Here is a 14,584-nt window from a genome sequence, read left to right on the forward strand (position 1 = left end):
AAATACATAAAGGAACCCAGTAGAACTGAAAACAAGGACACAAACCAATATATGCACATCAAATTCATAGCAGCACTATTCGCTATTGCCAAAAGTTGGAATCAACCCAAATGCCCATCAACAGATGAATGGATAAATAAAATGTGGTATATATACATACAATGGAATACTACTCAGCTATAAGAACGAATACAGTACAAATACATGTGATACCATGGATGAATCTTGAGAACCTTACATTGAGTGAAGCAACCCAGGCATTGAAGGACAAATACTACATGACCGCTCTGATATGAAATAAGTAAACCAAGCTGTCTCAGACAGCTGGAGATTGGATGATAAACTTAAAGGAAGTTGGGGGGTAGAGGAAGGTTGCGAGCTGACGCCTGCATGGGTGAAATCTATGAAAAGCTAGAGGTAAGTATTTGTACAAGGAAGGGATAAAATGGGGGCATAGGGTGGGTCTTTGTGGGCTTGAGGTGGCTAGGGATGGGAGGAAGGGTCAGATGGCCCAAGAAATTGGGAGGAGGGTGGGGTGAACATTTGAACATAGGAGATTGTCAGATATTGGTTGAAATTATAATGTAGAGAAAACTCTTTAGAAAATATAATAAGAAAGGTTACCTGTTTAGGATGCTTAACAGGGGGCATCTGACACAGGGCTAGCTTCTGGGTACTGTGTGAGTGCTCATTTTGTCATAGTAGGTTATAGCATTGTGTGGAGACCCATACAATGAGAGTGAAGGTATACCCACATCCTGGGGAGGACTGATGTTCTCAAACAGGGAATTTTATCTCTTGAGAGAATCGGCTCCCAATGGGTTATGGCAGTCAAGTATGTTAAGCCCTCAACATTATTGCAAGTATCTCTGAATATGGTCCTTCAAGTAATGAAGATCGATTGTCACTGTGGGCCCTGAGGAGAGGGGGAAAGAGATATTGAATAGATGGAATCAGTGTAACTGTGGGGCAATGGAAGTGTTCCACAAGATCATGCAATGATGGATATAGGACATGTTAAATTACACCAAAAATGTATAAAAGTCTATAGGCTAAAATGTAAACCATAATGTAAAACATAAGATAACTAAACATTTAGAAAACTGTATAGTCTAAAATATAAATCACAATGTAAACCCAAATGGAACCATGTTTGAAAGCTATTGTTTCAATATCTGTACATCAGCTGCAGCAAATATAATATGAACATGTAAAAAGAAAAAAAAAAGACATAAAGGAGAAATTGACAGAACTACAATGAGAAATCAATAAATCTATACTCAGTAAGAATTTTAACACACCTCTCTTGGGAATTGACAGAAAAAGCAGGAAGCAAATCAACAAAGATTCAGAAGAATTGACCTAAACATGATGTACACAAAGAACATTGCACCCAATTACTGTAGTTTTTTTTTTTTAGGTACACATGGAACATTTCCAGAAACTGGCTATATGAGCCATCAAACAAATCTCATGAATTTCAAAGGATTGATAGGATGCAAACTATGTTTTCTGACCAAAATGCAAAATAAGTAACAAAAATATTACTAGCAAAACCCTAAAGTTTGGAAATAAAGAAATACACTTTCAAATAACTGATGGATAGAAGAAGAAATGACAATGAAAGTTAGAAAATATTTTGAACAGAATGACAAGGGGGAAAAGCTGCATATCACACATGAGGCTTCTGGATGCTGGCAATGTTCTATTAATATAACCTGGGTGAAGGTTATACAGGTATTTGTTGTGTGATAAATCACTGAACTGCACGCTATTTTCGGGGACACTCTTCTGTATATGCAATACATTCCGTAATTTTAAAAAACTTTAAAAATATACAATAGAATAAGAAAAGAGGACAAAGGTTATCAACAGGCCAGAAACTGGGAGAAATTTCTGGATGCTCCCAAGCAGATGAACTCCAAATTACAGAAAAACCAGTAGGTGCTGAGGACTCCAACCAGCAAGTAAAGAGCTCTAGAAAATCGTTGGATGAGCTTCCCCAGCCAAGGCTAGGGAATCTCCCAGGCTCCAAGCAGCAGGCTGGGAACAAGGGTGAGCCAGGGACAGCTGGCAGGGCTACGCTCAAGGCCCGCCGTTCAGGGCCTGACCTGACACCCAGGGCCAACACACTGAGCAGCTGGCTGGCATCTGTTCCAGGCTTCCTTCTCATCACAGAAAAGGGGTTATTTATCTCTGCAGCTTCTAATGAGGGAGGTTGGGGCAAAGAAAGGAGTGAAACTGGGCTTCAGCTAACATTGTACTGCCACCAAAAAAAAAAAAAGATGTGAAAAAAAGAAAGAAAATGTTCATCAGGGAAGCAGACTTGGCCCAATGGACAGGCCATCCACCTACCACATGGGAGGTCTGTGGTTCAATCCCCTGGCCTCCTTGACCCGTGTGGAGATGGCCCATGTGCAGTGCTGATGCGCACAAGGAGTGCCCTGCCATGCAGGGGTGCCCCCCTCCCCCGCGTAGGGGAACCCCACACGCAGGGAGTGCGCCCCATAAGGAGAGCCGCCCAGTACAAAAGAAAGTGCAGCCTGCCCAGGAATGGCGCAGCACACACGGAGAGCTGACACAGCAAGATGACGCAACAAAAAGAAACACAGATTACCAGTGCCGCTGATAAGGATAGAAGCCGTCACAGAAGAGCACAACGAATGGACACAGAGAGCAGACACCTGGGGGGGTGGGGGGAGATAAGTAAATAAATAAACCTTTAAAAAAAATGAATGATGTTCCTCAGTCCCTTCTTCCTTCAGAACCATGGCTTCCCAACGACTTTCCACAGGCAAACCAAAGATCCCAGGCACCCTCCAGAGCCTGCAAGCTCTTAATCTATTGGTGAATTACATTTATACTTTATACCTTTGTTTCACAGAATTCTCAAAAGAATTCCAAAATACCTCAAATTTGAAGAGAGAAGAGGAGCAAAGCCTTGACATTGAAATACAAGGTGGAAAAATGGATGCTATACTATCTTGAAGATGAGCATGGAGGGTTTGAAATGGTAGACACACATATCTCTATGTTTGGCTTTTAAAAAACTGAGTGAATCAAAGAATTCCAGCCTTAAAGACAGAATCATGGGAATTGGCTAGAAATGCAAATTTTCAGTTCACCCCAAAACCATATACGAGTTTTAATATCTAATATACTAAATAAACTCAAGTATTCTGAGAATAGGAGCAAAGTAGATTAGCCTATTAAACTAATGCATTTATGAATTTAAATAAAGATGATTTTGAGGGGAAAAAAATTACTACTAAGCCACAGTAACTAAGACAGTGTGGAACAGGCATAAGGAGAGACTTATATAATGATCAATAAAACAGAAGAGTCTAGAAATAAATCCACACATCTATGGTCCATTGGTTTTTGATAAGGATGCCAAGACCATTCAACAAATGGTGCTGGGACAACTGGATAGCCACATGCCATCTACAACAGGCAACTCAAGTTAACATCAATTTCTAAATGTAAGAACTAACAGTATAAAACTCGGAGAAGAAAACATAGGGGTATCTTCATCACCTTGATTTGGCAATGGATTCTTAAACATGACACCAAAAGCACAAGAAACAAAAGAAAAAGTAGATAAATTAGACATCATCAAAATTAAAACTTTTGTGCTTCAAAGAACAATATCAAAAAAGTGGAAAAGACAACCCGCAGAATGAGAGAAAACATTTACAAATCATATATTTGATAAGGGTCTTATACCCAGAATATACAAAAAATTCTTACAGTTCAATAACAAAAAAGACATATAACCCAATTAAAGAACAGGCAGAGGATCAGAATGGGCAACGTATCAGTATATCTCTAAAGAAGATAAACAAATGGTCAATAAGCATATGAAAAGATGCTCAACATAATTAGTCATCAGGGAAATGCAAATAAAAACCATAATGAAATACCATGAGCACCCTTTAGGACAACTATAAACAAAACGTCAGATAGTAACAAGTATTGGCAAGGATGTGGAGAAACTAGAACCCCCATTCACTGCTAGTGGAAATATAAAATAGTGCAGCCACTTTGGAAAACAGTATGGAAGTTCCTCAAAAGTTAAACACAGAATTACCATTTGACCTAGCAATTCTACTCCTAGGTGTCCACCCAAGAGAAATGAAAACAAATGTCCACACGAAAATTCACACAGAAATGTTCATAGCAGCATTATTCACAAGAACCAAAAGGTAGAAACAAAGCAAAAGCCTATCAGCTGAAGAATGGATAGGCAAAATGTGGCATATCCATACAATAGAATATTATTCAGCTATAAGAAAGAATAAAGTACTGATACATACTTTTTATGGATGAATTAACATGAATGACCTTGAAAACATAATGCTAAGTGAAAGAAGACCACACAGCATATGATTCCATTTATATGAAATGTCCTGCATAGACGAATCTGTGCAGACAGAAAGTAGGTAAGCGGTTGCTTAGGGTGGGAGGCAGGGGAGGAAAGGATTGGGAATTGGTTGAGTGACAGGTAAAGAGTGCGGTGTTTCTTTCTAAAGTATGAAAAATGCAGAGATGGTTGTGCAACTCCATGAATATACTAAAAACTATTGAATTTTGCACTTTTTTTTTCTTTTTTTAGGTATTGAGCTGGGGATTAAATCTTGGACCTTGTAGGTGGGAAGCCAGCGCTCAACCACTGAGCCACATCAGCTCCCCTGAGTTGGTTTTTTCATTTGTTTGCTGGTTGGTTTTTTTTTTAGGGGGGTTGGTTTTGGGTTTTTTTTTAGGAGGCCCTGGGAACCAAACCTGGGACTTCCTATGTGCAAACAGGCACTCAACCTGAGAAATTGTACACTTTAAATGGATGAATTGTATGGTATATAAATTATATCTCAGTAAACTTGTTACCAAAAAAAGTTAACAAATATCCTAAAAAAATTAAAAGACATAATCTTGAAAAAATATTATGTACACCTATAATAGCCTCTTCAAATAGCATCTTCAAAAAAATATTATGTACACCTACAAGCATCCTCAAAGACACTTTTAAGAATTTTCTCATAAAGAAAGAGAAAATCCCTCTCAAATAGTTGGATCCTCACCCCAGCTTGCATTCCCCTCTTCCCCGAAGCCATGCCACCTATACTTATGTCCAACTACTGTCACTTGAACATGCCCCTTTTTGGGGACAAGGGGTCATGCTCAAACACATTCACACATACATATAAGGAACTAATCAATATATTCCTGACAATATACTGACAGTACTCTCCCTGAATGGAATTCTGGTCAAACCCATTTTCTGTCTCCTTCCTATAATCAGGAAATTACCAACTGGGCAACACCTTCAGCTGGTTCTCCTCCAGCAAAGCATGCTACTCAAAGCCAGGGGCCACCTGCCATGCTAGGCAGAGGCCGCCGGTTGGGGGGAACTTAGCAAAAACCTTCACAATTAAGGGAAACCATGTCAGCTTCCTGGATCCATAGATTCAAACCCGGCTGATCATTAAAATATTTTCAGGGAGTCTTAAAATTACAGATTTTCAGGCTCTACCCTTGATTTATTAAACCAGAATCTCTGGGAGCAGGTCCTAGGAATCTGTGGTTTTGACAGTCTCCCCAGGTACATAGGAAAACAGATCAGGCTCCCCAGGTGCTTATGAAAACTGATTACCAGGTTGGTAATCACTGGTATGAATCCTCCACAAGCAGGTGAACAAAGATCGCTCAGCATGTGCAGAAAATCAGCAGCCTGAGAGAGGAGCAGCATGGCAAATGGCACTAAAGAAACAGAGCAAGCGAACTTTTCGAACCTCCTGATCAGTGTCCTCAGCGAGATCTGAGAGAAGCCTGCTGAAGTAAGAGCAAGAAGCTCCCCAGCTGACCAAGGCTCCTGCCTGCCACCAGCACGCTCAAGGCAGAGCCACTCATTCAAGCAGCAACCTTCACGGATACCCACCAGACCAGGCTCTGAGGTCACGGCTGCCCAGGAGAGCCCCTAGCAGCTGGCCCTGGGTCCTCCCTAACTCCCCAGATGGGCAGGGAGATGAATACAATGGAAGAATAGAGACTGATGCGAGGAAATATTCACATCATACCAGTAAGGAAATGAGGCGAGTTGCAAAACTGTACATACAATAGGGTCTCAATTTTGTTAAAATTAGCTCGCAGGCTCGCACACACACGGGCACACACACACACACAGAAAAGTCCGAAAGGATGTAAAACAAAACATTTACAGTAGTTTTCTCTGGTGGGTCAGATGACAAGGGATTTTCACTAGGATTTCAACAATCTTACCATGATAATAAGGACAAAAACAATGAAACGTATTTTTTACTTTTTAATCAGGACAAGGTAAGGTCACGGGGCCTTACAGCTCCCTGAAGCGCTCCCAACCAGTACCTGCCTTATCAACCCAGATCATCCTGGAAAGCTCCTTTGCCCCGTAGAGCCCCACACCCCAGTGAGATGAACCACAGCTTCCCCCTACAGCTAGGAGGAAGCAGTGAGAGGATGTGGGCGGCACGGCACGGGCTAAGTTCCCAGCGAATGGTGGCTGTTATTACCCTCGTGATTCCAACTGGACCAGTGAAGTCCAGGATGCCTGACCACAGGCCGTTGCCCTGGGCCAAGCCACTGCTTTTCCATCATGCCCTCTTCCCTCAGTTGTGAAGGGCCAAGTGCGCTGGACAGCAGGGGGCCAGGAACCCAGGGAGGGCGGAACTCCTCAGGCCTCTGCCCGTGTAATCTGGGCGAAGTCCAGCGCTGTTGCGGTCACTGTCCCAGCCTTCACAAAGAAAACTGTACACACAAGTTTGAGAAAAGAAAACGTGCTGAGCAGGTCATGAGACGGCTGGAGCTCAGGTAGCACTGCCACTGCTGGCTCCCCACGAGGCCGTCCTCTCTGTGGATCTCCAGCCCTCACACAGGAAAAGTAACCCCCTGTCCAAAGGCATGGGAGGACCCGTGGGCTAACGAAGAGCGCCGCGAGGGCGCAGTCTAGGGCCTGGTGGCGAGCTTCACTATGGCGCCCGGGAAGGCTGGATTTGTCCAGGCCTTTGGGGCAGCTGCTGTCCACCTGCTGTTTGGGGGGAAGCCAGTCTGGAATGGAGGGCTTGGCAGAGCTACTTACTGCCCACTTCTTCCAACCTCAAGCCCCAGGGCAGTCCTGCGACCTCCTGAGAGCCTGGCCTCTCTCTCCCCAGGGAGAGCATTCTCCCATCTCCGCTGCGGGTCAGGTATCATTGGAGCAGTCAGACTGCAGCATCTGAGGTGACCCCCACGGGACCAAGGCCCCCTGGGCTGACCCGGAACCTGTCCCGTCCCCGAGTCAAAGGAAAGTGGACGAGACCTTCAGATGTAGTCACAAGACCTTGATTTAACCCAGAGCCACTTGCTAATGGAAACTCAGTGGTAACAAACGGGGCCTCTGAGAGATTAACTGGGACGCAGTTATTCCAGCCAAGTGAGGCAGAACCAACTGCCCTTGGCACCCGTGGCTGGATGGCAGGTGGTCCAGGGTCTGCTGAGCCCAAGCCCCTCCTGGGCAGCCACGGGAGGAAGAGGGCCAGAGGAGTTGCCCCCAAACACACACAGTGCCCGGCGCCAGCCTCGCCCTTCACCTAGCACGGTGGCAGGGTGGCCCTTTTTGGGCATTCAGAGCAGGGTGACACAGCCAGCCCCAGAGGGCACTTACCGAAGGTGGTGAGGTAGAAGGACAAGTCCCGGGGGGCACGCCGGCTCCCTAGGGCAACGCGGTGCAGAGAGCGCACCTCCATGGCTGTAACCCGAGGCGTCTGTGTCGCTCCCCAGTAACCCGGGGAGCAGGTTCGCCCGCCCCCGTGCCGTGTCACCGAGGCAGGAGGCCGGGCTGGGACCGCGCGTTTTGAAAGGGCCCTGGCGCGCCAGGCCCTGATTGGCCCACGCTGGTTTGAATGGGGCGATTGCCACCTGACCCAGCACACGCTGACCGGAGGGGAGGAGGCTCCGGCGACCAGAAAGGACAGCCACCCGCGTCCTCGGAGGGCGCGCAGGAAAGGGCGGCTGTGCGGGGCTCCCGGCTCCAGGAGTTTAGCCTTGGCGTGCCCGCTCAAGCGGGCATGGCCTGCTCGCCCAGCTCTTCCAGGCTGGCAATTAGCCGGTTTGTAACCTGCTTTGAAGATGGACGCTGTAATCAAGAGCAAAGGCGCACTCTCTCCCAGTGCATAGCGTTTGGAAAATTGTCCTCTGCACTTGGGGGGGGGGCTCCCCAAATCCTGCTGCCTCCATTGCTCTCCTGAGCCTCCTGTTGGGTAAGCGCTGCCTGTCACAGGTCCAGGTGGGAGCAGCTTGCTCCTGCTGGCCCTGGCCCCCCACCAGCAGCCTGGCACTATGGGACAAGAGGACAGGCTCCCAGTATCCAAAGGGATAGGAATGCTAGGGCATGGAGTAGGGGAGGCATTTTCAATCCCCAGAGCCTGGAGTGGGGAGACAGAGCTGGAGAAAGGGCAGCCCCTGCGCTGCTTTGTCGCTGCCTTGTCGCTGCTTTGTCGCTGCTTTGTCACTGCTTTGTCGGCAAACATTCCCAGGACGCCTCCCGGGAGCAGTTTCACACCCAGACAGCTGCTCCCAGAATCTGATTGTTACCACCCCCACGGCGAGCGCGGCGCCTCCGCCACCGCAGGAGGCAGAGCTGCTGATCTTGTGTCAATCTAAAAATGCCAAGTATTGGTATTTGTCCCTATTCCCCTCACTTTATTGCCAAATGGACATGTGTGGCTCCACAGTCCACTCCAGACAAGATTGGGGGACACAGGAGAGAAAGTGAGGAGAAAAGTTAAATCTATTGAGTACCAGGTACCAGGGGCTGGGCTGTGCAATTTACACATATCATCTCATTTAATTTCCCAGTTACCCTAGGAAGAATTAGCCCAATTTACCAGGGATAAATCTGACCCTTAGGCAGAGAGAGTGGGTGACTTGTCCATTTGCAGAGATAGAAAGAGGCAGAGCTGAACTCTGAACCCAAGCCTGTCTGCTCCAGAGACCATCCTCCTTCTGATCATCCTTGGCCTCCCCATACCTGCCCTGTGGCCAACAGAAGGTAGAAGAAGATCTGCCATGTCCAGGCAGGTAAAGAAGTCAGATGCCACAGGGACAGCTGACCACCAGCTGGGACCAGAGTCTGGAAAAGGAGCCCTGAAATCAGCAGACTAGTCACTGTGTGCAAGTGAGTTACATGAAGGCCCGAAGATGGTTTGAACCTGGCATTTCGTGAAGCCTGCCTTGCTCTTGAGAAGTGTCCCTAGCCTGGACAGGCCCACTCTCCTGGCCCCAACCCAGTGGCACACAAACTTACCTGTGCCCTGGACTTGACTGCTTCTGATCCTTCTCCTGGCTGGGGAAGTCTGAGTGCAGGCATCTTTTATGGGCAGGGAGGTCTCCTGGCTTGGCCACTCCATCCGGCCAGGACTCAAGGCACAGGATGCAGAGAGGACACTTAGGCTGGAGGTCGTGCAGACCTGAGGAGCAGGAGCAGGGCGTGAGTGGCCTCTCTGCCAGGGGTGTTCGCGGTGCTCCCAGGTAGGACCTGGAAAGCATAGCGCTCAGAAGTCGGGGCAAAGGGAGGTTCCCAGGGAAGGGAAGACGAGGTGCCCACCGGGAGAGTTGCCCTGTCACAGCTCTGCCAGGGACCACTGTAGAGACCTGCACTGGGGAAGCCCACCTTGTCCTCAGGAGGCGGCAAGTGGCCTGCAGGTGTCCTACACAGGAGGGCAAGAAGATAGGACCCAGCAGGGCAGCTGGGCAGTGCTGCACGGTCTCACCGCGACCTTGGGGAGGCAACACCGAGGCCCACACCGGGCATTCACCCACTGCTCAGGACAAAGGTGCCACTGCCTCGCAGCTGCCCTCGCGGCTCCTGCTGCCCCACACAGCAGCTAATCTGCTCAGGTGGGAGACCCCAAGGCCAGCCTGAGTTTGAGCTGACCCCTCTGCTGGCACCACCTCCACCATCACCACCAGGGCCCTGAGGCTTAGTGGAGCACCTGGAGGTTTCCATCTCTTAAAGGGACAGGTTTCCCTTTTCTCAGGGGAGTGGGGGACAGAGGTGAGTAGAAGCCCCGGCAGTGCACTGTAGAAGAGGTTGGCGCTGTTAATCCCCAAATGCTGCTCGCAGGAGACATCCAGAAAGGGCCCCAGCTTTCTGCATGCCCCAAGAAGTCTAGCAACCCTGGCCACCGGAGTCTGTATCTCTCTTACACCTTACACATGCCCCCCTATATACATGCATAAACATAACACACATACACACCAAACACACACATTGCACATACTCTACACACATACACATATACGTACCACATATATATATGCCAAATACATACATAAATATACACACACACAACACAGCCCATAGACATATACAGATCATAGATATACCCACATCTCACAGATAAACACACATCACATACACACCTCACACACACAAACACACCATAGAGAAACACATATGCACTCAAAACAGACATACAACACACTTAAATACACCATGTACATACACCACATTTACATACATACACAGATTGATGGCAGTCATTTTTAAAGATTAACTCTGTATCCAGAAAAATAAGGACTACTTAGGGTTGGAGATGAGACTAAAGGGATTTATGTGGGTATGTTTTCATATTAGCTATCAAAGAATCTTAGTGCCCTAAGATATCATCTGGTCCAATAGCTAAGAACATTTTGAAAAATAAATAATAAAGGGGACTTGGGGGAAGCGGATGTGGCTCAACTAATAGAGTGTCCACCTACCATATAGAGAGGTCCAGGGTTCAGTACCCAGGGCCTCCTGGCCCATGTGTGAGCTGACCCATGCACAATGCTGGCGCACACAAGGAATGCTATGCCACACAGGAGTTTCCCCCGCATAGGGGTGCCCCACGCGCAAGGAGTGCGCCCTGCAAGGAGAGCTGCCCTGCACAAATAAAGCACAGCCTGCCCAGGAGTGGCACCACACACATGGAGAACTGACGCAACAAGATGACACAACAACAACAACAACAAAGACAGATTCCCGGTGCCGCCTGACAAGAATGCAAGCAGACACTGAAGAACACACAGCAAATGGACACAGAGAGCAGACAACGGGGTGGAGGGCAAGGGGAGAGAAATAAATAAAAATAAATCTTTAAAAAAAAAAAGCGGGGGGACTTGGACTACCAAATATTAAACAGTTTTAGAATAGTGTAGTACCAAAAAAATAAAAAAACAAACAGTTCAAGGGAACAGAATAAAAAAGGTTCAGGGCAAAAAAATTATATTATTTAAAAATCAAAAAAGATTTAGAAAATAGACGAATAAAGATTCATTTCAAAAAGTTAGAAGAGAAAGAAGATAATTCAGAAAAAATATTTTGAAAGAAAATAAAGTTAAAGTTTATATTTATTTTTTTAAAAATGACTTCAATAATAAAACCAAAGTCTAGTTCTTTGAAAATACCAGTTAAATAGAACTTTGGCAAAATTTACAAAAACAACTACAAATAAACAAAGACAAAGGATAGCCAAGTTTCAAAGGTAATTTATTAAATTATAAGAGAAAAGCATTGCAACTTTATTGCATAAATTTGGAAGACTAGTGAAACAGATGTGGCTCAACCAATTGGGCTCCCATCTACCATGTAGGAGGTCCAAGGTTCAATGGCCAGGACCTCCTGGTGAGGGCAAGCTGGCCTGCATGGCGAGCTAACCCATGCAGAGTGCCTGCCCACGCAGGAATGTAGCCCCACACAGGAGTGCCGCCCTGTGTGCGAATGCCGCCTAGCACGAAAAGCCACCCTGCACAGGGGTGCCAGCCAACGCAGAGAGCTGGCACAGCAAGATGACACAATAAGAGATACAGAGGAGAGAAAATAAGACGACGTAACAGAAGAGGGAGTTGAGGTGGTGCAAGAGAGTGATCACCTCTCTCCCTCTCCAGAAGGTTCCAGGATCAGTTCCCAGAGCCGCCTAATGATAATAGAAACAGACACAGAAGAAAACAGCGAATTGACACAGAGAGCAGACAATGGGGAAATGGCGGGAGGGGAGGGGGAAGGGGGAGAAATAAATAAAATAAATATTTTAAAATTTTTTTGGAAGACTAGAAAAAGTGGATGATTTTCTAGAAAATATTACTTACCAAAATTGATACTAGGGTTGGAATTACTAAGAGATCACTAACCACAGATAAACTAGAAAAAAAAAATTAAAACTCAATCTGAAGGAACTGAAAGTCTACAACTGCAAGCAAAAGAGTACCATCCATCAGCCATATGGGATCGAAGCCCCTTCTCAATTAGAGGTGGAGTGGGCATCACCATCCCAGAATGCCCAGGATTAGGGAATAAAATATGAACTAGAGTGAACTTACTGGTATTCAACTGTAGACTTACTGTGATTCTAGCAATGGAAGAAATTATATTATTGATATGGAGACAGTGGTCACTGGAGTTGCTGCAGGCAGAGAGGGAAAAAGAGATATAATATGGGGGCATTTTCAGGACTTAGAATTGTCCTGAATGACATTTCAAAGACAGATACAGGGCATTATATATCCTGCCACCACCTACAGAATGGAGTAGGAGAGCATGTAAACTACAACGTAAACTGTAATCCATGCTTACTGGCAATGCTCCAAACTGTGTTCATCAATTGCAGTGAATGTACCAACTAATGAAAGAAGTTGTTAATGTGGGAAAAATGAGAGGTGTGGGGAGTGGGGCATATGGGAATCCCCTGTATTTTTTTTTTTAAGATTTATTTATTTATTTAATTCCCCCCCTCCCGGGCTGTCTGTTCTCTGTGTCTGTTTGCTGCATCTTGTTTCTTTGTCCACTTCTGTTGTCATCAGCGGCACAGGAAGTGTGGGCAGCGCCGTTCCTGGGCAGGCTGCACTTTCTTTCGCACTGGGCGGCTCTCCTTATGGGGCGCACTCCTTGCGCGCGGGGCTCCCCTACGCGGGGGACACCCCTGCGTGGCATGGCACTCCTTGAGCGCATCAGCACTGCGCATGGGCCAGCTCCACACGGGTCAAGGAGGCCCGGGGTTTGAACCGCGGACCTCCCATGTGGTAGACGGACGCCCTAACCACTGGGCCAAGTCCGCTTCCCCTCTGTATTTTTTTAATGTAACATTTTATGTAATCTATGTATCTTTTCAAAATATATAAAATAAATATTTTTTAAAAAACACAATCTGACAAAATATATAAAACCAAGATACTTTTAGAGGTCAATTCTATAAAGTCTTCAAGAAAGAGATGATACCTTTTGTAATTTAAACTTTCAGTACCTATAAAAAATGGTAAGATTTGTCAGTGCTAGAAATAAGACTAGGCAAAGACAAAAACCAGATTAGCAATAGAAAACAATAGATGAAAGACTGATCAAAAATTAAAAATAAAAATAGAAATTAAATAGAAAACAAACATAAATATCTATTTTAAAATGTGGCAAAACTTGGCCCACATTCTCCCAGTTTTGCCATATTCCTTTTTTTAACAGAAAAGTTAGAAATCTCCATTTTTATGCAGTATCTCCCATTTTTAAATATTGACAGCTCACCAAAAAATTAAAAATATTTTGTATACCAAGTAAAATACATCTGTGCCTCATAACTACTTTGAAATCTCTGCATAGACCAATCTGATTCATGAATGTTGATGCAAAAATCATAAACAAAATATTAGCAAGTCAAATTCAGCAGTATATTTCCTATAAATTCATGGCAATTCCAATCAAAATCCCCAAGAATTGGACTCTAAATTTCATTTCATTTAGAAAGGTAAGTAACAGTCAAAACATTTATGGAAAAGAAAAAGAGAAAGATTTAACCTACAAGGTATAGATCAGCAGTAAATTAAGTGATATGGTACTGGCACAGAAATAAACAATAGATCTGTTTAACAAAATAAAAGACAGAAATGGTCCCATGCATATGGGCATGAAATTAATAGATGTAAAAAATGGTATTTCAAATCATTGGAGAAATTGTGAAATAAAGGATGTCAAGAAAGTCTACATCTATTTGGGGGAAAAAATTAAGGTAGGGCCTACAGCTCTACACCATTCTCAAATAAATCCCACATGGATTAAAGTCCTGAGCTTTTGTAAGCAAATAAGTACTAGAGGAAAATATCAAAATATTGTCAAAATATTGTCACTAAGAAGTGCCTTTATTATAACATAAATTCCAGAAACCACAAATGAAAAGATTAAAAGTTAAGCTAATATAATGTGTAAACTCATGGAGTTAATAATTAGAAGACAGGTCACAAAAAAATAGAATGAGGGTAGAGAATGGAAAGCTGAGGGTTAATCTGTGCAGAATTGGTTAAAAGGTTGTTTGTAAATCTTTGGAAATTAATAGAAATGGTGAAAGCACATCATATGTTTCTAACTAGCAGAGCTATTATGTGAGATGTATGACAGTGGTTGAAACGGTAAGACTATGGTCACATATATTACTAGACAGAAAACTAAAAAATGTAACATGGGACTGTATAACATAGTGAAACCTCATGTAAAATACAAATATGGGTAATATTGCATATATAAGACTGTTTTTACAAAATATAAATACAA

At 44.7% G+C, this 14,584-nt stretch overlaps 1 protein-coding gene across 2 annotated transcripts in view; it reads right to left on the reverse strand.

The window, feature by feature from the left end:
- The window catches only part of RGS3 (regulator of G protein signaling 3), a 129,544-nt gene extending 120,066 nt beyond the window's left edge, over positions 1–9,478 (reverse strand). The window contains exon 1 of one of the 2 annotated variants that reach the window (XM_071217038.1): positions 9,317–9,478. In XM_071217038.1, coding sequence (XP_071073139.1) covers positions 9,317–9,419 — 103 coding nt within the window. In that variant the 5' untranslated portion in view covers positions 9,420–9,478. Of the gene's footprint in view, positions 1–7,675; positions 8,516–9,316 lie in introns of those variants that run through there. The other variant, XM_058302511.2, reaches the window with a different exon arrangement.
- Between the last annotated feature and the right edge of the window lie 5,106 nt (positions 9,479–14,584).

This window comes from Dasypus novemcinctus, chromosome 8, assembly GCF_030445035.2.
Source record: "Dasypus novemcinctus isolate mDasNov1 chromosome 8, mDasNov1.1.hap2, whole genome shotgun sequence".
NCBI classification, from domain to species: domain Eukaryota; kingdom Metazoa; phylum Chordata; class Mammalia; order Cingulata; family Dasypodidae; genus Dasypus; species Dasypus novemcinctus.